The sequence below is a fragment of the Podarcis erhardii genome (assembly GCF_964252035.2).
Source record: "Podarcis erhardii genome assembly, chromosome: 4".
NCBI classification, from domain to species: Eukaryota; Metazoa; Chordata; class Lepidosauria; order Squamata; family Lacertidae; genus Podarcis; species Podarcis erhardii.
In genome coordinates, this window is record NC_138508.1 from 30236661 (window position 1) to 30262345 (window position 25685).

General features: G+C 42.5%; 1 protein-coding gene across 5 annotated transcripts in view; it reads right to left on the reverse strand.

Moving 5' to 3' along the window:
* The window catches only part of DCLK1 (doublecortin like kinase 1), a 208010-nt gene that overhangs the window by 67572 nt on the left and 114753 nt on the right, over positions 1-25685 (reverse strand). For 4 of the 5 annotated variants that reach the window (XM_081860335.1, XM_081860334.1, XM_081860336.1 and 1 more), the window contains exons 5-6: positions 10603-10719; positions 2894-2988 (exon numbers count right to left, since the gene is read on the reverse strand). In XM_081860335.1, the coding sequence (XP_081716461.1) occupies positions 2894-2988; positions 10603-10719 (212 nt within the window). Of the gene's footprint in view, positions 1-2893; positions 2989-3860; positions 4269-10602; positions 10720-25685 lie in introns of those variants that run through there. The other variant, XM_081860337.1, reaches the window with a different exon arrangement.

Below are 25685 nucleotides of genomic sequence, written 5' to 3' on the forward strand. Positions count from 1 at the left end.
CACTGTCCATTCATTTGCCTCTTCTCCTGGCCCAATTCACATCACTTCCCAGAGGCTGCTGCTCCTTATTCCTCCCCCAGCGTATTTGTTCAACATTGATAAGTAAGTAGGCAGCAAGAAGACCGGCAAGGGACATGTTCATGAGGTTCCAAGGACTGGAACTGAGGCCCCCTACTGATGAACAGGCCTCAACAGGTGCCTGATTAAACCCCGATGCCTTCTCCAGCAGTTACTAATCATAGCTATATCATTCTCTCACAACCAACCTATAAGCTAAGCTATTTATTATATTTATTTCTCACCTTTTTGTCTAGGGAGCTCAAGGTGACCCACACAACATTGCCAAGTGATGTCCCATCTAGATATTGACCAGACCCAATCCTACTTAGCTTCAGCAAGATTTCTATATCATGTGCCTTCAAGACCATGCCCTGGATTATTAAATTAGTTCAGCCAAAACACAGAGAAATGATGGGCCTAACCATATTAGTAAACAGAAATGAGAGACATGAGTGTGCTGTCTTAAGGAATACTTTTTTAGGATTCAGAAAAGTAAAGGAGATACCTCTTCCAACTAGTTAGCGTCAATCGTTGAGATGCCCACAACTTTGACCTGCCCTATAATAATCAATATAATCAAAGGTGTTTTGTACTAATATGTTACAAGCATGAAAATAACTGCTACAATGATTTCAGAATGATTATTGGTTTATGCACATTGACATAGGAGACTAAATAGATTCTTCTAACGTCTAATAATGGTGATGTTCTCATGAGAAACATGGGAATGAGTATAAGCAAGCCTTGGGCTCAAATGCTCTCCCTCCTCTTTGTGACCAGGATAAGGGCTATGACCAGTGGTTCTCAATTAGCTAATTGCTGAGGAGCCCTTATTTTTCAGAAGCCAAACCACAGACCCCCTACTTTTGAAATTTTTGATAACTCTATGGTAGTTACCTCTGCAAAGCAATTTTTTGAACAAAATGTGGGGTAGACCCTAGTAAGCAAAGGATTTCAGGTATATTAAAGTATATTAAAAACAAAAAGACCATAAATTTGTGATATTACCATGCAAAAATGACAAAAAATAAGTCGGGGGCAGGAAAGGGATGAGGCCACAGACCCTCTGGGTGCGTTCAGCAGACCCCCAATTGGGAACCACTGGCTTTGACAGTAATAACTTTCTGTTTCTCTTGAACTCAGTTTCTCATTGAGTATGAAAGTTAGATTGTAGTTAATACTCCCTATGGTTAAGTTAAACAAGCCAGTTTCATAACCTGTGGTTTGAGGATGGCTAATTTTGAATCTGAGAAGAATTAGTGATTTAGGATAGTATTCAGCTTAGTCCTATTTAGAGTAGATGCCTTGAAATTAATGAACCCAAGTTAGTTGTGTCCAGGAACATCAATGGATCTACTCTGAGCAGAACAAGCACTGAATATCACCCTTAACAATGATCCTCACTTTGCATGCAAAGACAGACGAAGTTTAAGGGAGATGCTGCCAATTTTCCTCCTGACCAGATGAAAGGAAGTGAGGGAAGGGGAGAGCATGTAAGTCCAAGGCTCACTTGGGCTTGTTCCATTTCAGGTATGGTGTGCTAAACCATTGTTTAGTGTGTTGTGCAAATGCAACCAGAGTGTGCAGGTGTATTTTTTCGAATACTTTTTGTGCATTGATAAATTGTTCTTTCATTATTTTTCACTACTCTTGGCTTGAGGGGGACATACTTTTGTCTCTTTTTGCACCATAGAGTTCATTGTTTTGAAAGAAGGGTGGAAAGGGCATTATTCTTTCAACAGAGAAACGCTTTGCAATATATCATTAAAAATGTAACATCACAAAAGGAGTACATTTCCTTAGAGAGAGCTCTTCCACAAATGCCAGGAAGGGCAGTCGTTTCAGTTCAACTGTTGTTCCAGTTTATACAACAGCTTCTAAACAAGAACTGTAGACAAGCTATTTTAACCAGGCATGTTACACCTGTAAGAACAGTGGTTTTCAAACAGTCTTCCCACGAGCCCTGGTGTATCTTCTAAGCTTATCAGGGGAGGAGTAATGGACTGCCAAACACCCAAAAGACAGATTGCCCTTCATTACCCTGCAAAATTCAGCTACAAGAAACTGCTGGGTGTTTTCCAGATTGAATTCAGTTCACATGGGACAGCAGAGAGGCCCAACAGATTTGGCCAGAACACTGCAGAAACATGTTTTTCTGCAATGTCCCATGTATCTGTGATTTACCTGCAGGGGTTTCTGGGATGCTTACAAAATTTCACCTCCCCAAATTTCTCTCTAAGGTTCCAGGTCTTGGGTGTGTTTGTGATACCAATGCATTAGTTATCTGCGATTACTTAGGATTAGATTTCTGGACCTTGTAAAGACAACCACACATGTACAGCTCTTGCCCCAGCTTTCAGTTCCTTCCATTTTCCCCACAATACTGTTTTTTCTTACTGTTATGCTATGCACATGAACAATTGTACAAACTGAAATGATACTCTCAGAGTTCTGGGCAAGCATTCATATATATATGAGAGCATATGCTCAAAAATATTGCACCCAGTGTTTCAACGCACACAATTGTTTCTGCTTATCAGTGCAGGGTGGAGGAACAGTATTAATGGGAACAAATGGGAGGCTCCAAAATGAACAAGCTGTGTGTACATCAGGTCCTGAGACAATTAATGAAATTTTCCAGAGGATGGGATATGGAAATAGGGCAGAGCAGAAGGCCAAGCAAAGCATTGGGTTGGGGTGGGGAATTCCCTATCCCAAGGGATATCTCAGCAGATCCCTAAATGAATAAAGTTTGAAAACCACCGCAACAGATTAAGCTATTTAGTATCAAGGTATTCTCTTGGACCCTCTTAATAACCACAAGTTTCCTTACCCTCTGTTTCCGCAGGCTTCCTGGGCTGGTGGGAGAAGGGCTTGGAGACTTCCCAGAGCGGGGAGTAGAAAGCTGGCTACCAGGAGTTCCATTAACTAGAAGGACAAACAAATAGATAAGATATGTGCATCGTTGGAACAAAAAACTATGCAACGTGCAACAAACATGATTCATATTAACCAGTTATTTCTTATATTATAAGCATTAAATAAAGTAGCTCTCAAGCAAGCACTCTCCACATTACGATTCAATACTACATTGATACTGCCTTACATTGTGCTTAGACGAGTGATCAACTAATTGGTATTCATTGTGTGGCCTCAACACCGATGAAATTAAAATTATTGTACTCAACTGTGGAGTGCTTGAACATGCAAAAAGATGCAGAGCCATATGCTTTCCCCACCCTGCTGCTGCCTGCATAAAATCTCTTCCACTCCTTGCTTTATATATGTTTCTTAATCTATTAGAAATTTAAGATCACTGCTATATTATAGACAATATAAAAACAGTGTTGGTACTAACAGGTCACTACCTTGCAGAAGTGTCTACATAGCACCTTTGACCCAAGCAATATGGGTTCTGCCATTTCTAACAATGTTGCCCAATACACCTCAGCTACTCTCCTCTAAATATGAATGGCTCTTTTAAACGGTGGAAACACTTGTTACGAGTAGCCTTTTCTATTTCCATAAAATCTGCTGTAAAACGAAGAGCAAAAACTAGCAGAGACAGAAGGCACAGTACAGAGCACCTAAGCAAAGGATGCTAACGATGTAGTGAAAAATCACATAGAAAGAGAAATGCTACGGAATAAAATGTCTCCTCAGACACACCACTGCTAGGTTACAATCCATATTCATCAGCAACAGGAAAGGGGTTGGGTAGCGGCAACTACCAGACATCCGAACTCTCCACCTTGTATTAATATTTACATGTCAGGATAGTAATAAGGCATTTAACTTACCTTCTATGAGTTCTAACATGGACACAGACTTAGTGTTTAATCAGATAATGCCAAGCAGGAAAACGTTTGCCTTTGTACTACACCCAAGCAGCAGCAGAAATGGGAAGTGCTGGGATTAGTTAAGGATAGCCAAAGCTGCTCACAGTGAGAGCTGAATGAGATGCAGGATTCATAAGCCGAAGCCTTTTCTGCGTAAGGCTGACGTCTTCCGAGCAGCAGTGGGAGGTGCAGGTGCTGTCTTAGGGGCTACATCAAAGGTGTCAATTAAGCACAATGCCGCGACTTCAGAATGCTGAGCAACTGCAGCCCCCACTCTGATCGGCGAAGCCCCAAAGCCTTAACCATCTTACATGCTGCACACTGAATCATAATGAGGTGCCTTTGGGGGCAATATACTAAATGACTCATGCGAAAATCACAATGACAATAACTCTTGTAAAGCCACAGCTGACTGGCAGTCTTGCAACTGCTAAACCCATCAGAGAAAACTGGATTTTTAGAGGTTTGTGGGATGGAGAAGGTGTTCCCGCCCCCATCTGCCATATATTCAGAGTGATAAACACTGGTCCCGAGATGCTTGTGCGCGATGCGTTATTTCTTCAGCTGAGACAAGAAAAGGGATTGGCATGGTAACTAATGGTTACAAATTCTGCTATATGTTAGCGCTCATCCTTGAAAGCCTATTTCTTCCCATGCATTGGCTGTGGTATGGGAAAGGCAGGTAGTTAACAGACAATGTCAGCTAGAATGATGAGGAAAGGTTTAACCTGTGCTTTGGGAAGTCTCTTGTTTTTCACAAGCATGAAAACAGGATTTTGAGTGAATGGATGCCAAGGACAAAGGATTGTGAATCAGCACTCATTCATCAGTGGTATTAAATGGAGTGGAGGAGTACACCTACACGTGGATTTTTAAGAGGCAGGCTAGTCTAGTAAAGGATGAAAGATAGAAGCATTCCAGCCAGCAAAACATTACTACCAAGATTATAAACATCCTGGGCTCATACATAATTTCTCTTTCTTTAAGTTCATCTGGTGCCACACATACATGTGGCACATAGAAAACCTCTAACACTCCTTTGAGGATCCTGAATGAGACTACAATATGGCTTTGAAAACAGTTACAGTATCATGCCACCCAGGGTGCAACATAAGACCAATTCATACTATTACAGGTTCTTTCTTCATCATCTCCAGTTTCAAATATTCTCAGGTAGCAAGACTGGGAAACATCTTAGTGCCCAGAGAGTGTCACCAAATAACAATTTGGGGCTAGGTGGACTAAAGGTACCCATGTAGTATACTCCAGATTATATGGTGGATTCCCCTGCTTTCTCACTCAGGCTGATATCACCACTTTACTAAAAACCGATGGAAAGAGGTATTGGAAAATGAGTTTTATGGTCATCATTCCATCAGGAAAACTGGCACAGAGACCAATCCCTCATCTCCAGTTTTCAAGGACCTGTATGCTAAGGAAAGCCATATTTATTAGGTAATGCCAACACTCTCAGTGGTGCTCTGAGACAACTAAGAACTAGTACATGTCTTTTTCAAGAAGTATTTTAGCACTGCATCCTACAGAACCTTGTAGTTCCATAGTAGTTTGTAGGTGCAAAATGCACACAGATTTTGCATTCTGACAATGTTTTTGCATTCAGTTTCCTTCACAGATATTCCACTTGGATTAAAAGGTAGGGGTGTGTGTGTGTGTGTGTGTGTGTGTGTGTGTTGGAAGCAGGCATCAGCAATGGTCAGCCTTCAGGCGAAACACCCCACCGACTCCTCCACTATCAGATACTGATTGCCACTCCAGTTTCCAAACTGCAGGCAAAGAGAAGTGTAGAGAAAGTGGCATTTGTTGGAACTGAATTTGTTGGTAGTACACTTTCCCCAGCCTGGTGCCCCTAGATGTTATGGACTACAATCCAAGCCAGCATGGCACGATATGAAGGCTGCTTTAGGGGTGCATGTGAGGCCACATATCCACACTGACTTCTCAATGTAGTTATTTGGGATAGGTAGTTACTAGCCAGGAGACAAGGCCTTCTTGCTTGCCTTACCAGTTATGTTGAAGTCTTACTCACTGAGGATGACAGTAAATACTTAAAGCCAAAATAAAATCCTTTGTATTGATTTATGCTCATTCTGGGTCTCTGACATTTTCAGACCAAAGAGCAACTTAAATGGAGGATGTAGGAACATGACAGTCTGCTTACTAAATTTCCTTGTATTGTAGGGTTTTAATTTAAAGTTGTAACCATTTATGTCACAACACACTAAGTTGGAAACTATGGCTCTAAAACAGTGACACCTCAACCTTCACAGCAGGGCCCAACAATACATATTTAAAAGCACATATTTATTTTCTAGGATAATCTGCCAGTTTTCTTAGAAAAAAAGCAGCGGCAGCACATTGTACTAAAATTATATTGCTTTTTAACAACTGCTAGTTAGAGGGGAGAACATTTTGTACTTCTGCTAAAACATGCCTGTTCAGTTGCTGTTGCTTATTTACTAAAATGGGTTGCCAGACACAATAGAGACAAAAGGTGGGGGCCAAGATGCTAAGGGAAATAAAGTGAAATGTGTTTAAGCAAAATAATAATAATAATAATTCAAGAATTGTTTTTTTTTAAAAGTATAATAATGAAAGCGAAGTGCACAACAAGTGTTTACCACACCTATCAGCCAATGACCCATTCCCACCACCCTTCTGAGTAATACCCCTCCCCACCCTCTCACTATATGTAAGGGTCTGGTGGCTTCTATTTCAGTGTATCTGAAGAAGTGTGCATGCACACGAAAGCTCATACCAAGAACGAATTTAGTTGGTCTCTAAGGTGCTACTGGAAGGTTTTTTTTTATTTTGCACAACAACCATTACCTTAAATGACACAGACGACATCCTTGTACCTAGCTATGTATGCCAAGAGTATTCTGCAACATGTTTTGTTTTGTGTGTGATGTTACAGCAAAAGAACCACAAGACAGCTTGTGTAGCTCACAGCTAAGCCTATGTTCTGAGCTGATCAGGACCAATCTAGACATTCAGATTTTGTAACATGGCAGACAGGCTATGCATAGGCAGATTTAAGGGTGTCTGAATGGTTTGGTCACACTGTGCTCTGAGCCTCGGGGGGCACCACAGGAGATGCCGCAACTATGATTTAGAATGGAGCGTGAGAAGTGGGGGGGGGGCCTCTGAACTTTGGCATTGCACAGGGTGCCATTGAAATCTGAGACCCCCCAAGGTCCACCACTAGGTTATGGGAATGTACCATCTCAGAATACAGGTGATGGTGGAGGATGAATGTTTGAATGGTCCCCAACCGTAAAGTGCCCCTGATTTTAGAAAGCCGATATCTGGGCTCAGATCCATATAAAAATTGGGGAACCTGAGATGTCTCCATAGCCAGGGGTTGGTACAAAGTAGAGAATGTATGACGAGCTCGATGGACACACTGGTCTGACTCAGCCAGGAAGCTTCCTCTGCCGCAGATCAGACTAAATACCCATCTAATGCAGTATTGTTTACTGTCACTGGGAGTTGCCCTCAGAAGTCTTAGAAAAGGTGTTCACCATCACCTGCTAAGTCACCCTTTTAACTGGATATTATTATTTATTAAATTTGTTGTCACTTTTAACCCAGAGTGACTTTCAACAAACTAACCAAACAAAACCCGCACAGGTACATTTAAACCAAGGGGATTAAAAGGTAAAAGTACCCTAGAGTCGTGTCCGACTCTAGGGTTGCGTGCTCATCTCACTCTAGAGGCCGTGAGCTGGCGCCGTCCGAAGACAGTTCCAGGTCACGTGGCCAGCGTGACGAAGCTGCTCCAGCGAACCGGCACCAGAGCAGCACACGGAACGCCGTTTACCTTCCCGCTATAAAGCGGTACCTATTTATCTACTTGCACTTAGGGGTGCTTCGAACTGCTAGGTGGGCAGGAGCTGGGACCGAACGATGGGAGCTCACCCCGCCGCAGGGATTCGAACCGCCGACCATACGATCGGCAAGTCCTAGGCACTGAGGTTTTACCCACAGCGCCACCTGCGTCCCTTTTAAACCAAGGGGATAGGGAATACATTAAAAACATCCTGGCCACTTCTAAAAGGCCACAGATAGTTAAAGGGCAAAAGAGATGGTGGTGGTGATAATGCCTAGAACTGCAAAGCATGCATTCTTTCACTGAATAACGGTCTCTTCTTGGGGGACAGGCATCTGACAAACTCCCTCAGTAGAGATGGGAGTGGGCAACATGACTGATGCTGAGGAGATACAGCCTTGATCATTCCCTGTATAAATCAGATGTGAATTCAGGGATTCTTTATGAGGGGTAGCATATATCATGAATCTGCAGTGAGGATTCTTGATGTTGGGGTTCCTGAAGCAACTTATTCCCAGTTCTGGGTATAAATTAAAGCTGAGGCACAACTGGAAACAAAACTGTACTTTATTTAACTTTATCCCACTTAGTGAGGGGTAATCCCTTCACTAGCAAAGGCACAATACCATGGTGAAAAAAAATATATGGGTCCAGGTACAGCTCATGACAAAATTCAATTAAAAGCACCGGGATTGATTAGTTTATGTCATTGGTTTCACTGGGACTTGGCCATGATGATTTTTTGTGGGATCAAGGACAGAACGTGGAAACTGGTGGAAACAAACCACTATCAGGAGAAACAGCTGGAGATTCTGTTTTACAGATCAGCCAATCCACTGCAGCAGAAGGAAATCAACTGAGCAAACTAATAGTAGTTTTATAACCCTGTTTAAAATCTATGCTATACACTTGTTGTTGTTGTTTAGTCGTTTAGTCGTCTCCGACTCTTCGTGACCCCATGGACCAGAGTATGCCAGGCACTCCTGTCTTTCACTGCCTCCCACAGTTTGGTCAAAGCTATACACTTAGCCATATTTAAATTTAATCATCCACCCACATTAAAAATATGAAAACTATTGCAATCAGTTCAAGGTATTCCATGACAACTCACATCTTGCAATCATATAAACTAATGGCTATATGTTGTTATATACTGTAATAAATATTTCACAGTGATTACTTTTAAGACAATGCAGGATACCATTTAGAAATAAATCCATTTGGTTCTGGACTTACCATGAAGCTATCACACAAAGCAGTTGCTTTGCACAGAATTTCTTTCATATATCCCCTCCCTCTTTATACCATTAAAAATGGTCTCTAGTCCAGAGCCAGGAGGGAGAGAAGAGTACACCGTTTATTTATGGTATTTATATATCACCCAATTAATTATGTCCTCTAGACACAGTTCAAATTTTGACATGGTTCAGTTTTGACTGACGTGAAAATGTCCAAAAACAGCAGTGGTGAAAATTAATTTTGACATCTCTAGGACAGCTACTAGTATTGTATCAAGTGTCAGGGGACTACATTCCAGCCTATTCAAATATACAAGGAAGGTGTGGAAAGCTTTGTGATTTGTAGACCATTTGGCAACAAAACTGTAGTCAAGTAAATCGCTCAGCTTCCCAAGGAACTGCAGCCAATTGAACCTTGACTAATGAATTTGGCTCTACCTAGTGCCGTTTTTTTAAAAAAATAAATAAATAGAAAAATAGGTGCCGGAGCTCACCATGAACTTCTCCCTTGTTCTCTTAGAATGGCAATGGTGCCCCACCTGCAGGAAGACTTATACTAGGCTAAGGGAAGAGTCTGAATGGGAAGTTGATCTTAAGGCAATGGTGCACAGTTAACTCACTGTCCCAACCTATACACAAACACAAGCAGTGTATAAGGAGAAAATGGGGAAAACAGAGGGCTTTTTTTCTAGACTGTGTTTTGAGAAATGTGTTTAGCATGGCATGAAAATAAATGTATGCTTTTAAAAGAATAATCACAACTTAAATGCGAGGAGTGCCAGTTCTATGAAGATGTATATTTTGTTCATTTCTGTTTTCATGGTTACACACAGTTTTAAAACTGGTATGGCCAATAATAAAACATAAGAACATAAGAAGAGCTTGATGGATCATGCCAGTGGCCCATTTAGTCCAGCATCTTGTCAGTGCATAAAAATGACAGGTAAACAACAATAATCGTAACAAGCCCAGAAATCAATTACACAACAGAAATGACAGTCCATATAGCAGCAACAAAAATATATTATATTATGTAATATTCTGAATATGCAAGGAAATTACCTTCCCACACCAAAACCAGTCATATGTTAACAAAAATAGAGACACTGGTCTGGTTTGAGTGATGTTTTATGGCCTACATAGCCAGCAATGGGCAGCAGGACCAAGTACTTCCTTTTTGTCTTGCATTAAGCCTGAGTTCTCAGTTAGGTCCAAACCAGGGAACTCTAGTTAAATGCAGTTAAATACAAACAACCAACATAAAAACAATTCAGAAGTAAAACCTACATAACCAAAATAATTTGTTACAACTGAATAAAAAGTACATATAAATGAACACTGATATGAAATCCTTAACAGGCTGATTCTGATATTTTAAGTTACATTATTCCAGTTTTTAATATCAGTTAAATCCAAGTTCCCCACTTCAGATGTAACAAGAAACTGTGGTTTAATACAACCCAGAAATGAAGCGGTGTTCAAGGTGAGAAGGCGCACTGCCAATTCCCAGCTTTATGAACCACAGTTTATGAAGCCTGGAGCAACTATGCTAAGCAGGCCCTTGAAAGTTTGCCTTCAATAGTGTATTTATGTAAAGTTACATAGATTTCTTTACCTGAGCTGGTGGATGCTGGAGATTTGCTGCGTCTAGACGGACCAGGACTCTTGGTAGTGCTCCTACGTGGTGTTGAAGCTATTTTGGTATAGGAAGTGGATTTCACTACCCGACATTCTGAAAGACAAAGAAACACCATTCAATTAGCAAATTGTGGACAGAATGTGCATGCTTATTTGCCTTTAAATTCCTTCATAAAGAAATATACACAAGTATCCTAGTCTCCAGTGGATAATTAACTGTTAAATCAAGAATCGACAACAGGGTGACCTCCACATGTTCATGGACTCCAACTCCCTTCATTCTTGAACGCTGGCTATATTGGCTGGGTCTGATAGGAGTTGTAGTCCAGCGACTACTGGAGGGCAACATGATGGCTACCCATGTTAAACAATGACCACTTGTGCATCATATCATGGTGCAGCTTGCTTTTAAAATATACTCCCCCATTGCCAACACTCTGCATTGTAATCTTGTGTCAGTGGATGATACTAAATGTCTGTCATACCTAGATAATGTTGGGAATCTGAGGTGAGATACCCATGCAGTGGAAGTTGTCCCCAGTTCCAGTCACTACACCGAGGCAGCTTAAGTCCAAAAGGGCCTTATCTTCTGCTGCAGAAGATAAGGCTCAATAAAACAGTTCCTGATATTGTTACATCCAACTTGTAGACTTTTGCAGATATAAACATGCAAGTACAAAGTATCTCTGTTGTTCTGGCAATTCAAGATGGAACACAGACAGACTCACTCACTTCACAAGACTGACGCCGACATACACAGCACAAGACCCCAGACAGATGAGCTGACATGCCTTCATCACTTATATAGTCGGCACTGGGCCATTACCATAACAACTGGATCAGCTGACACTACACCTGTTGGCTTTGCTCATTCATGGAGTGATTTATGCTCATGAAGAAAATCATTTCCCTATGATGCCACTTTAAACAGTCATGGATTCCCCCAAAGAATTCATGGAACTGTGGTTTGTTAAAGGTGCTGAGAGTTGTTAGGAGACCCCTCTTCCACTCAGAGAGCTACAATTCCCAGCAGTCAGCTCTGATTTTTGAGAAAGTGTTTAGGCCACATAAGATGATGCAGGTTCCTATCTGCAAATCAGTCATGAGTGGCTTGAAGAAAAGTGAAACAGGTTTGCTGCCCTTACATAATTCTCTGGTGAACTGCAGCTTACAGCAAAGCACACAGAATTTATCACGGGCAGAAGGAAACACTCTAGTTCTTCCTAAGAGAAATCAGTAAAATCAATGTGTCTATGAAACTGCCATCCCATGCGAGACTAAGATGTTCAGGTTAGAATTTACGTATGCATACACAGCTCTGTGTTATGCCTGAAAATGGCTCTTGGACTGAGAATTTGAGAAATGAAGTGTCCATTAAGGCCAACATATTGCAGTCATGATGAAAATTAAAAATAAATCAGCAGACAAATCAGGTAAAACAGCAAGAAGAAAATGAAATATGGGTATTTGGCAAGATGGTATTTAAATGAAACGTTGTGTACTGCCAAGGGAACCTTAGGTTTGAAGGGTGGGTTTTAATAATACTGATGATGATGATATGGAAATATATATGTATGCTAGCCTTCAGGGGAGGATCTACCGGTCTGGGCTTACTAGGCACTCTGGTTGAAGTTTCACAAGTTCAATTTTTGAAAGCTCAACTCCATCTTGGAGGGCATCTCCAGCTTAACCACTGAAGGTTGCTGCTATGACTTATCATCTCCAACTGACCAGCACTCTCTGCTTTGATCAGGACACCTCCTGGATGAGAAAACCATCAAAGCTATCCACTCCTGGTGCTGAATCAAGGACCGCTTTATCTGTGACCTGTGCTCTGACTGACTGAAAGAGTGCCAGCCATTGCTCAGTCCAACATGGGTAGGAACCCCTTAAAAATGGGCTCTGGTATGAAGCCCTGTCTCCGTCACACCGCGGATTCCTTCACCTCAGGGTCCATCGTCCATCAACAATCATAAAACCCCCCTGCAATTTAGTAGCTATGCTATATTACTCATGAGGAGACCAGAAGACTGCCTGTAAGTAATTAAAGCAGCTAAAGAGCTCCTTTATTTTCCAGTCTGCTTTGTCCATTTGTGATACTCATATACTCTTCACCTGGATAAATCAGCACACAGCGGTCATGATCAGACCAAGATAGAGCTTTATTCCTATCCACAATTGCAGGCAACTGTATTATGACTTGATTGTGCAAAGCTGTATTTAAGTTGCACCTCAGCTCATGGAGAAATGGAGTTCCCTTTATGTATCAGAAGCACTAAATTCCGTACTGATTAGGAGACCCAGGCCTGTGTTCTAGAATCTAGATAATAAACAGATGCTGGCCTAAAATAATTGTGTGGCTTCCTGTCTCACCTACTCTTCTCTGCTCCTGTGGGGTGTACTTTGACACCACGCATGTGGTAGCTAGATCTCAAAGGCTCCAGAATGCCTTTGTTTTGCTAAGTGGCTTGTTAAACAAAATTACCTATAAAATTATGAGCAGATGGTGCGTCACTCCAGTGCATACTTGATGCATCTGCAAAAAGGATAAGTAGTTCTGTTTGAAAGGCATAACTTTGCTTGTAGAAGGGTCCTAACATTCCTCTGTTTGAGATACTGTTAATAAGGTGGATGGAAAGAAATAGGTTTCTGCAGTTGTGAATATATTTCAATTAGCATGTTATATTAGTAGCAAAGCTATCTGTGGCCAAAAACTAGAAAAACGCACAATAGCATATTGGACAAATAAACACTATGAGTCACAGAAATCAAGCAAACTATAGCTGAACAGCTCCAAAAAGTGTTTGGAAAGCTGACTTCCCTTTTTAAACTTTCTGACCAGTTATCTGTCAGTTTGCATTTTTTGGTGAAGAAAGTATTGCTCTGATGTGTAGAGATCTTTCCTATTCTAATTTATTCAAGAGGGTTCTGGAAGCTTCTTTGTGTGATGTAAGCTAGTGCAAGCTGGAAGTTTCCAGCCCACAAATTAAATTTCTATTCTGCCTAGAAAACAGGCAGGAGGTTCCTGATGTTTGGGTTATTCCTTCAGAGAAGCTGAACAGCTGGTTTGGACTGGTTCTGTTATCTTTTTCACTTAAGCTCATGCTGACTATAACAGGCCATAAGGAGCCTGAGTTTCACTTTCTGTCTTTCTTTCCTTCTGGTGTGGTGTTCTGTACAAAGTATACTTAGTGTTCAGGTTTTAGTCTTATTATAAGTTATTGTAAGTTTAGGTTAAGTCAGCTACAACTGGATTTCTTATGGGCAGTGCCAATTTGTGACCATTATGCTCATTTACCTTCAGTAACGGTAGTAAACTCTGCTGGAAGAAATACAATTGCCTCTGGCCTATTTTGGAGGGAATCCTGCAATGTGCTAAGTCTTTTACTCTGCAAACTATATGTTGGAGTTCTGCTCTGGATCAATATTGAGTAGAATTCTTAACATTATTTACTATATATTTTTGATAGTTGTTTGTCTTTTCACTATGCATTTGAACACCATGTGCATTTGGATATCATGACCAATTTTTGCATGATGGCTCCTGAAATCAAGGAACAGGCTTTCATCTACGTTTATTTAGATAAAGTGGCAATTTTTTTGATGAAGGTGGTGGACTGACCCTTTCAAAGCTGCACTGATTTCCTTGAGCTCCCAAGCAATGTTGGGCATGAAAGTGGTAGCAGACAATCAAGGTCAAGACTGGATAAACATTAAATAAGATATATGCTTAGATCCAATTTCTTGAGACTGCATAGCAAGTACAGTTATTATTGTGGGGAATTATACGCAGTGTTGTCAGGTGGTCTGTTTGGGAATCTGAACCTCAAGCAATAGTTCAGATAGCAGTTGTATCAGAGGAAAAGAAACTCTAACCTTAACTTCCTGCAGTCACCAACCAATCAGTTGGCCCTCACACATAAAATACGTTAAAAGGATGCAGGGTCCCCTCCTCTTCTCCTGAACCTCTTTTTTCAATAAACCACAGTTTCCAGTCTACTGCCCACCTGCCCCAGCAGCATTGCTGACAACGATGCATATAGACAAATTGAAGAGAGAAGGAAGTCTCCACCCCCACACTCTGATAAGGTGCACAGTGGTCAGGAATAGGGGAATGAGTAGAACACCCTTCCGCTCCAGATTGGAGCAACAATAGTTGAGCAAAGTTTAGACTGAAGGGGACAGGAAGTTTCATAGTAGTTGAAGAGCAAGATTTAATTACATGCTAGCGAAATTTACAATACAAAGGACTTACAGAAAAACTTGAAATAATACAGATGCTAAATAATAATCAGTCTATTGATTCAACCGCATGAAATAAAAAACAAATGAATCAGGCTGCAAAACAGTAATTTCCTGCATTATCTCATAATGCTAACCTTGTAAAGGACACAAGTTCAAACGTGTTAGATCACGGAAGGCTTTTCCCTATAAAATAAAGATGATAAAAAATACATAGCAAAGGCAACAGACAGAAAATATGTCAATATGGTGTCAGTGCTAGCAAAAAAATAATGAAAACAGAAGAAAAAGGAGAATGCACTCCAACACTGCAAAGTTTTTGAAAAAGCTTTAAAATGCAGAGTAATTTCTAAAATGCTTAAAATCCAACTAACCTTGCTCTCTGAATTGCCCTCATCTGAAATCTTTCAGTCCTGTAGTATCATCTGTCTAACAGACTATATAATGTAAAGTAAGCAGAATCAAACTATGGTGGAGGAAGTTAGAAGTGAACAGCCCTAGCAGATTTAGATCCCCCACCTTTCTAGAAGTGTTATCTGAGTTACCAGTGGAACCGAATGCTTATTTGTAAACCAGATCATACCTTGTCACAGAACATTTGCTCTGCTAAAGCCTAATCCTCAACCATCTTTTTTTCTTTCCTTTTTCTGTTTTGTGAAGTTGTTTGTGTGGCAGGGATTAATTTTTGGAATCTCCCCAAGGTTATTAAAAACCTATTTCTGAAAGATGGAGACTTTCTCTTGGTTCTGAAAATGTCTGTAGTACAAAGATAAGCCATACAGAGGATCAAAAATGTCTCTGGTTGCTGGAAAGTCATTTTATTCAAAGTATTGGGATGCCATCTCTGATATTGTTGAGATGGCATCAATATCAATTTTGCAGCATTTGCAGACCCTGAAGGGCAATAAAAATAAACTATTATGGCAACAACTTTTTACTTTTTAATTGTGAAGAGTAATTGGTTGGGAACAAAAGAGATCCCCACCATTCTAGGTTTTTTGTTTGTTTTTTAAGCATGCTTTTAATTAAAATAGGGTTTCTTAGCAAACTGTTGTTTAATTCTTTGTAATAAGGCTGTCAGCTTTTGACATAAAATATTCTTGGACATGAGAAAGGACCTGGAAGTCAAGGATGCCGGGTTAAAATTTGGAGCTCAGAACACTTCCAGGCTAGAATCCAACGTTAAAGTTCTTTACCCACCCATATTGTCCTGCTTTAAAACAACAACAACAACAACCTAAAGGGTGGGGGCGCTGGCCTTGTTCCTTGCTTTTCTGGGCATTGATCCACAAGCAAGAAAAAAAATCAGGCTGGTTTGCACTCCCCCCCCCCCCGCCTCAACTGTTGACGCCATACTATTGTTGTCCTTACTACCAACTTTCCAAAAGCAACATAAGACTTGAAAGAACACATTTTATTGACCTGCAAGAGGAACGGAAGCCATAAATGACTCACAGCCCAATTCTGTTCCTTTATTTCTGCAAATATTGCATTGAGGTTGGACTGCTGAGAGTAGAGAGGAAGCAGGGTCACTGCCACTTCACTTATATGAACCCTGTGTGCCATTTCCATGGGGGTTATCACTCAAATCAGGCCAACTCGGCTTCACTTGTCTCTCAAAGGATGCTGGCTTCCCCCCATTTAGCCAAACACACAACATTATGAGCCTGAATTCAGCAGTGTTTGTTTATTCCTATGGGCTTCAAATTATCTATCAGTGCTAGTGGAAGTGGTCAGTTCATGCACACATCTGTTCAGCTCATACTTGTTTCATTTTGTGGGTTCATTTTCTCTCTCCCACCCCCTCATAATGTAAGCCAGTAAGGTGAGGGAGAAAGCAGCAATTGCTACTTTACCTTGGCTGGATAGGGAGTCGGAAGTTCAGGCAAACAGAGCAAGGAAAAACCTAGGCAAGGCAGGGATTGAAGGACGACAAGGCTATCCATGGCTACTATACATAAAATGACTATACAGGAACCACCTGTAACATCGGGGCCCAGTACGGGCCACATGTTCTCCTGCAATGATTTTGCAAATTTTTTTGCAGATAAAATCGCTCAGATTCGGGAAGAAGTAGACTCCACCGTGGGAGCAGGGCCGGGGCGGGAGAGTGCTAGAGTCCTGTCTGGTCAAGTTGTGTGGGATCAATTTCAATCTGTTACCTCCGAGGATGTGGACAGGCTGCTTGGACGAGTGAAGCCAACCACCTGTCTCCTGGATCCTTGCCCATCCTGGCTTATAAAAGCTAGCCGGGAAGGACTGGGCGATGGGCTTCGTGGGGTGGTGAATGCTTCCCTCCGTGAGGGAGCCTTCCCAGACCCGCTGAAAGAGGCGGTTATTAAACCGTTTCTTAAAAAACCATCTTTAGATGCGGCCACGATGGCCAATTATCGCCCAGTCTCAAACCTCCCATTCTTGGGCAAGGTGATTGAGCGAGTGGTTGCTGAACAACTCCAGGCATGCCTGGAAGAAGCGGACCATTTGGATCCCTTCCAGTCGGGATTCAGGCCTCATCATGGGACTGAAACTGCCTTGGTCGCACTGGTGGATGATCTCCGGCGGGCTAGGGACAAAGGTGAGAGCTGTTTCCTAGTTCTGCTGGATCTCTCAGCGGCGTTTGATACCATCGACCATGACATCCTTCTGGACCGTCTTGAGGGGCTGGGAGCTGGGGGCACTGTCATACAGTGGTTCCGCTCCTTCCTCCTGGGCCGTGTTCAGAAAGTGGTGGTGGGGGATGAGTGTTCAGACCCCTGGCCGCTCACTTGTGGGGTGCCTCAGGGTTCTGTCCTCTCCCCCATGCTTTTCAACATCTACATGCAGCCGCTGGGAGGGATCATCAGGAGGTTTGGGCTGGGTGTTCATCAGTATGCAGATGATACCCAGCTCTACCTCTCTTTTAAATCAGAACCAGTGAAGGCGGTAAAGGTCCTGTGTGAGTGTCTGGAAGCGGTTGGAGGATGGATGGCGGCTAACAGATTGAGGTTGAATCCTGACAAGACAGAAGTACTGTTTTTGGGGGACAGGAGGCGGGCAGGTGTGGAGGATTCCCTGGTCCTGAATGGGGTAACTGTGCCCCTGAAGGACCAGGTGCGCAGCCTGGGAGTCTTTTTGGACTCACAGCTGTCCATGGAGGCACAGGTCAAATCTGTATCCAGGGCAGCTGTTTACCAGCTCCATCTGGTACGTAGGCTGAGACCCTATCTGCCTGCGGACTGTCTCGCCAGAGTGGTACATGCTCTGGTTATCTCCCGCTTGGACTACTGCAATGCGCTCTACGTGGGGCTACCTTTGAAGGTGACCCGGAAACTACAACTAATACAGAATGCGGCAGCTAGACTGGTGACTGGGAGCGGCCGCCGAGACCATATAACACCGGTCTTGAAAGACCTACATTGGCTCCCAGTACGTTTCCGAGCACAATTCAAAGTGTTGGTGCTGACCTTTAAAGCCCTAAATGGCCTCGGTCCAGTATATCTGAAGGAGCGTCTCCTCCCCCATCGTTCTGCCCGGACACTGAGGTCCAGCTCCGAGGGCCTTCTGGCGGTTCCCTCACTGCGAGAGGCCAAGTTGCAGGGAACCAGGCAGAGGGCCTTCTCGGTGGTGGCGCCCGCCCTGTGGAATGCCCTCCCATCGGATGTCAAGGCGATGGACAACTACCTGACATTCAGAAGACATCTGAAGGCAGCCCTGTTCAGGGAAGTTTTTAATATGTGACATTTTAGTGTATTTTTTATCTCTGCTGGAAGCCGCCCAGAGTGGCTGGGGAAACCCAGCCAGATGGGCGGGGTACAAATAATAAATTATTATTATTATTATTATTATTATTATTATTATTATTATTATTATACTAGCCAAAATAGCTATAGTCTACTTGGTGTTTCTGGGCGCTCTGGCTTCCATCACAGTGTCCTGTTGCGCTAGAAGCAGTTTAGTTATGCTGGCCACATGACCTGGAAAGCTGCATGTGGACAAACGCCAGCTCCCTTGGCCTGAAAGCGAGATGAGCACCACACGCCACAGTCACCTTTCACTGGACTTAACCATCCAGGGGTCTTTTACTTTTAAAAAACCCAAAAACCTTTAGTCTACCTTCATTGTCAGAGACATCATTTCCCCGAATATCAGTTGCTGGGAATCGCAGATGGGGAGAGTGCTGTTGCACTCATGTTCAGCGTGCAGACTTCCCACATGCATCTGGTCAGCCACTATGAGAACAGAATGCTCAACCTAGCTATATGAGTTTGGATTTGATATCCCGCCTTTCACTCCCCTTCAGGAGTCTCAAAGTGGCTTTAACATTCTCCTTTCCCTTCCTCCCCAACAACAAACACTCTGTGAGGTGAGTGGGGCTGAGAGACTTCAAAGAAGTGTGACTGGCCCAAGGTCACCCAGCAGCTGCATGTGGAGGAGCGGAGACGCAAACCCGGTTCCCCAGATTACGAGACTACCGCTCTTAACCACTACACCACACTGCCTATGCCAGTTACAGCAGGCTTGTCCTATGTTCTTAAGGATTTGGGATTCAAACAGCACCCTGGACAGCTGTGTAGAACTTGAGTGTTCTTTCAGCACCAGGCAGACTGAGTCCTAAATACAGTGGTACCTCTGGTTGTGAAAGGGATCCGTTCCGGAATGCAACCGGTGTCTGCGCATCTGCAGGCCGTGATTCACCGCTTCTGCGCATGCGCATGACATCCTTTTGCGTGTCTGCACATGCGTGAACAGCGAAACCCGGAAGTAACCCTTTTCGGTACTTCCGGGTTGCCACAGGACACAACCTGAAAACGCTCAACCTGAAGCAAATGTAACATGAGGTATGACTGTACAAGCGCAGTACCATTTTAGGGAGCTAGCTAGGTGTCTGTAGTTAAAGAGGCCTAGTTTTGACATTACTGACTCTGGAGGATATGGGGAGACTGTAATTCTGCTAGGGATGGAGATCTCCGTGTTGGAGGAGGGCAATGTGATCTTCTTGGGCTGAAAAGGTACTGGCAGAATGGATTCCTTGCACGCATGCATTCCTGGAGCTGGCTCTGCAGACAGCCCTCTATCCCAGTGCAGTCCCTGTTATGAATCCCTGGTCTCACCCCCTAAAAAGGTGGGGAGGCATGACAACTACTGAAGTAATCACAAGCAGCGCTCAGTTTAGGTTAGTGATGTCATTGGCCCACATCCACAAGTTGCACTGCTACCCACTCCCCAACAGGGCACCTAAAAGGTAAAGGTACCCTTGACTGTTAGGTCCAGTCGTGGAAGACTCTGGGGTTGCGGTGCTCATCTCGCTTTATTGGCCAAGTACAGCTTCCGGGTCATGTGGCCAGCATGACTAAGCCACTTCTGATGAACCAGAGCAGTGCACGGAAATGCCGTTTACCTTCCCCTATTTATTTACTTGCACTGCGTGCTTTTGAACTGCTAGGTTGGCAGGAGCAGCGGGAGCTCACCCCATCGCGGGGATTCGAACTGCCAACCTTCTGATCAGCAAGCCCCGTGGTTTAACCCACAGTGCCACCCGCGTCCCACACAGGGCACCTGCACAAATGCTATATGTATTCTTCCTTAATAAGTGCCAGGTCACACTGCACAGCAGCAGTGGCTATTTACGTATTATGGGTAAGCAAACACACACAAACAGTTATCAAATTCAGGAACAAAGGCTGGACATGATTCCTGATAACATGAGAACTACAACTATTTTATATACTGTGTTTGTGAAGGATCATGACTGCACAGCTCTATTGCATGTTAGTATGACCTGATGCGTAACAATGTGGATTTGTGCTATGGCAGGGAGCCATGCTACACACAGAAACCCACAGAGCCTCTGGGAAGGTGAACATCATAGCACTCAGCAAATAACACCCTGTGAATAGCTCAGTCAGTCAAGCATGAGACTCTCAATCTCAGGGTCATGGGTCCAAGCCAAATGATTCCTGCATTGCAGGGGGTTGGACTAGATGATCCTCAGGATTCCCTTCCAACTCTATGATGCTAGGATCTTGTGGATAGCAGTGCATAGTACTTGACAACAGGTGCTCCCTGCCCCACAGGGCTCCTGCAGTAACAGGCATTTCTTTCCTGAAGCTACGGCATAGCAGCAGGGAACCATGAGCAATCGTATATTATTATGTTATATATACGAAGTGCAACAATTAGTCATCGCACTAAAACATTTTTAGTCAGAAAGAACCTTACGTCCCAGTGTCTGCTTAATAGCTGCATGCTTCATACTTTAAGGATGATGAGAGGGGAAATGGCATGTCAAAATCCTAAACATACTCGTTAGGGTAAGTAATGAGGGTAAGAGTGCTTTCTATTGGATTATTTCAAATAGTTGTGCCTCATGTGTGTAGCCCATTTATTTCCATGGGTGTTTTCAGGAGAAGCTACTAAAGCAGGTTTCAGCAAACCACTCATCAATGCCAGACAGAAGATGCATTAGGTGAAAGCTTGTTCATATATCCCATCTGTGCTAATCAGCTAGAGCAAGCAGAAAAGTCCATGTTAAAACAAGGTTGAGGGAATGGATGGTGGAGACTGAGTTTCTCATTTGATCTGCAACCCTTGCAGGAACTGATAAATGTTAGAATGGAAAGTGTTTTTGCTATCACAAGGGACTAAATTCAAATAAAGATTTTTTTATTTTATTTTTAACAAAGAGGGACTGAGAAAATGAAACAGAGAGGAAGGATATTTCTCTTCTTTGCTTGCATGGGCTTCGTATTTCAGGCCACCAGTTTAACGAATAAAGTTTCTTTGTAAAACTGTTTGTATTGCGAACAGTCAGTGAACTATTGTTACTTTAAGCAACAGTAGGGTCTGCATAGTTGTGTTCACAATGCAGAACACCTTCTAATGCAGGAAGAGTCATAAGTTACAATATCAGCCATGATACTGAATGAGAAGACTCGCTTTTAAACAGTTGATGTCTTTCTGTAAGAAAAACTGGAGCTAAGCTTCAGGGGGGAAAGTTGGCAAAAGTCAGTGTTCCCTTTGAAGCTGGCGACCTTCCACAAAATGAGTCACTGCCATCAGCAAAGCATGTTATGCCTGGCAGAGTAGTTCACAAATTTACTAGCTACGCAAGATGTCTTTTTGTGAATTAAATGGATACTTTTGCAGCAAGAAGTGATGCTTGACCAAGAAAACTCTTGGCTCAATCCTTTTATTGTACTTTAAAGCTTAAAAAAAATCATAGGAATTATACTTAGGTTTCTATCCTTTATATTAAATGAGAGCAAGACTGTACTTTGGAAAGATAATATGAGTATGGATTTATGTTAGGTGAACTAATGAAAATTGTGATATTCCCCATCCTTTTTGCTATTCCAATGCCCTTGCCACAAGCATTATTCTAGAACTGAAACTAATTTGGGGGAATTCATTTCAAGCTTAATGCCCCCATGCCCACCTAGCCTTTTTAGTTACTCATATTGTTTGATGGATATTGTATGCTTTTGAACAGTTGCAGAATAATAAATAAGACAATGTCCCAAAATTCTACCAAGCTTAATTTCCCCTCTTCCTCCAAATAACAAAGGAAATTATGGGTTGTATCCAATTAAGTTCTACCCAAAGTAGATCCATTGACATTAATACACCTAAATGAGTCACGTTCCTTTATTTCAGTGGGTCTACTCTGAGCATAACTAGCACTGGATATATCTAGCTAGCTAGTGATATATCTGTTTTGCTACAGAATAACACTCCTTATTTTCCTTCTGTTTCTTTTTCCTTTCTATTTGTCCTTTAGTCATCATTCGTTCTTAAGCATTTCATTTTTGGTTCCTTTTCATTAGTGTGGCTTACTGGTATTAGATTAAATAATACAAATTGGCTTTGCCTACTTTATTTTTCTTTTGTCACAACTTTGGCAGAAGTAACAGTGTGAATCTGGAAAATGAAACCGTTAATTTGTGAGGATGGGAAGGTGTCCAGAAAGTTCATATCAGGTGAGCTTGGGGACAGTATGACACTCTTGGGGAAGCGTACACCCTACAGAGCCATAGATGCCTAAAATTTAGCTGGCCATTTCATGCCTGCCTCTTCAAGAAGAAAAAGTTATCTGCATCCATCAATTCCAGTTCTGATTTAACCTTGATGGTGCCAGGTGTGCCCTGAGGCTGGCAATCAGTTTCCCTTTCAGCTTTTTAATTCTTCAGTAGGTAGATTCAGGTAGCCATTTTTAACCCACTATGCAGGAATGGTCCATCGGTCCAAGGTGTTGCACTGCCTTAGGTGAAGGACAAGATGGTGCCCACTTCCCATTCCACGTACAAAAGCCAACATAACTGGAAGTTGAATCTCACTTCAACAGTAGTGATGGAAGAGCAACCTTCATTGCACCTAAGGCAGCAAACTAGTTTAGGAAGTTAGGACAGGCCGCATAACATACACAATTCTGTCCTCCAACTGAGAGGAAGAGCCTGGGGGATTAGGAAGAAAAGTGCAGAGGTTGCTACTGCTGCCCCTTAGCATCTGATGCCTGAGGCAGTTGCTTCACTTAGACAAACGGTTAGACAAACGGTAGGGTCAGCTCTGCCAGTATAAGGTGACTTTATTCAGTCCATTTGTATGCCGGTCTTCCAAAATGGTTCAATAAATAGTGATGGTGACTTCACCAGCATGAGCCTGGAATACTCAAATTAGATGTCTTCTTTTGAAATGGCATACCTTATAATTTGCATTGAGTGGTAATAATTTCCTTTTCAATATATGGTTCTTTTAAGTAGTTGTGGTTATAGTTAAGTATCTCACTAAAAGGGATAGATGTGATGTACATGTATTCAATTGTGAATGTATTGAAGAAGAAGAGGAGGAGGAGGAGGAGGAGGAGGAGGAGTTTGGATTTGATATCCCACTTTATCACTGCCCTTAAGGAGTCTCAAAGCAGCTCACAATCTCCTTTCCCTTCCTCCCCCACAACAAACACTTTGTGAGGTGAGTGGGGCTGAAAGACTTCAAAGAAGTGTGACTAGCCCAAGGTCACCCAGCAGCTGCATGTGGAGGAGCGGAGATGTGAACCCGGTTCACCAGATTACGAGTCTACCGCTCATAACCACTACACCACACTGCTGTTTATTATAATTATTATTACTATTAAAATTAAAATTTGTATACCACCATTCATCCATACATCTCGGGGTGGTTCACAGCATAAAAATGCAAGATTAAAAAAAAATACAAGAAAAACAAGAACAAAACAAAACAATAACAACCCTGCCATACTGTTAAAAGGCCATAGATTGTTTAATCAACCAAGGCCTTGTTGAAGAGGAACGTTTTCGCCTGGTGCCTAAAGGTGTGTGATGAAGGCGCCAGGAAAACCTTCCCTTGTGAGAGCATTCCACAAATGAGGAGCCACTACAGAAAGGCCCGTTCTTGTGTTGCCACCTGATGGACCTCCCATGGGGGAGACATGCGAAGAAGAGCCTCAGAGGATGATCACAGGGTCCAGGTAGGTTCATATGGAAAGAGGTACTCCTTGAGGTATTGCAGTCCTGTGCCATTTAAGGCTTTATAGATCAAAACCAGCACTTGGAACTGGGCTTGGATACTAATTGTCAGCCAGTGCAACTGGGTCAGGATTGGTGTAATATGCTTAAAACATCTTGCCCCAATAAGCAACCTGGCTGCCTAATTCTACACCAGCTGAAGTTTCCGAACTCTCTTCAGAGGCAGCCCTATGTATAACGCGTTGCAGTGATCTAACCTAGAGGTTACCAGGGCATAGACAACAATAGTTAGGCTGTCCCTGTCCAGATCGGGGCGCAATTGGGCCACCAGTGGAAGTTGATGGAAGGCACTCCACACCACTGAGGCCACCTGAAGCCTCAAGTGACAGCAAAGGATCTGACTTCTCAAACAGAAATGGAAACAAGAACAGCTCTAATGGCAAAATGTAATTATGCAACTACTTAACTCCAAAAGCAAAATTGATTCATATTAATTAAAATTAATTAATTAATTAATTAATGTTCAAAATGCAGCCAAACCTAGGGACAGCCACTGCTAAATGATTTTAGAAGACCTACATCTTTTTAAGAGTGTACAAGTTGTCTTTGTCTTGCTGCCAACAAATAGCCAGCGGGAAATTCCAGCCAGAAAGCTTCCACAGCTAATAACAGGCAGCCTAAAAGTAAGACATCACCACAATCCACAGTTTCCTCTAATCAATGCTTTAATATGATGGAAGATTGCTGCTTTGTTATCAGATGATGTTTTCATTTATTCGTTTTAATTACTTCATACCATAACTATCTCAAATTTTGCTGCAGTGCAGGAGGAAAGGAAGGAAAGGAACAAAGCTATAAAACAGACTGCTAATACATCTGTTTCCAGATGGGACTCATTGTGCTTCGGCACATAGTAAAAGTGGAGAAAGGCTTCTTCTGCAAATGAGTGACAAAAAATCCCCATGATCAAGGCAGCTTTGGGGGGGGGGGGGGTAAGCAGCAGGTCTTTAAAAAAAATCCATATTGTGAATACAAGGAGTTTGATTTATCTTCATTACATGCTGCAAATTTTTCAATCCAAAATCCTCATACGAGATGAGCTGCATGTACAGTGATGGAAGGGGGGGAAAGGAACTTGACAAATTAATGTAATCCAAAGCTCCCACCCCCAACCTCCAGGCCCCCCATGGGAAGGGAAGCCACAGGCCAAAAGGGTAAATTAATCTCCTTGTACCCCCATGGCTGCAATCTTACTCAGAATCAATCACAACATCCACAGGAGCAAAGGAGAGGCTTGGGTGCACAGAATGGATAGAGCAGGCGGTTGGGTTTTTGTTTTGCTTTGAAAGGAAGGACTTCA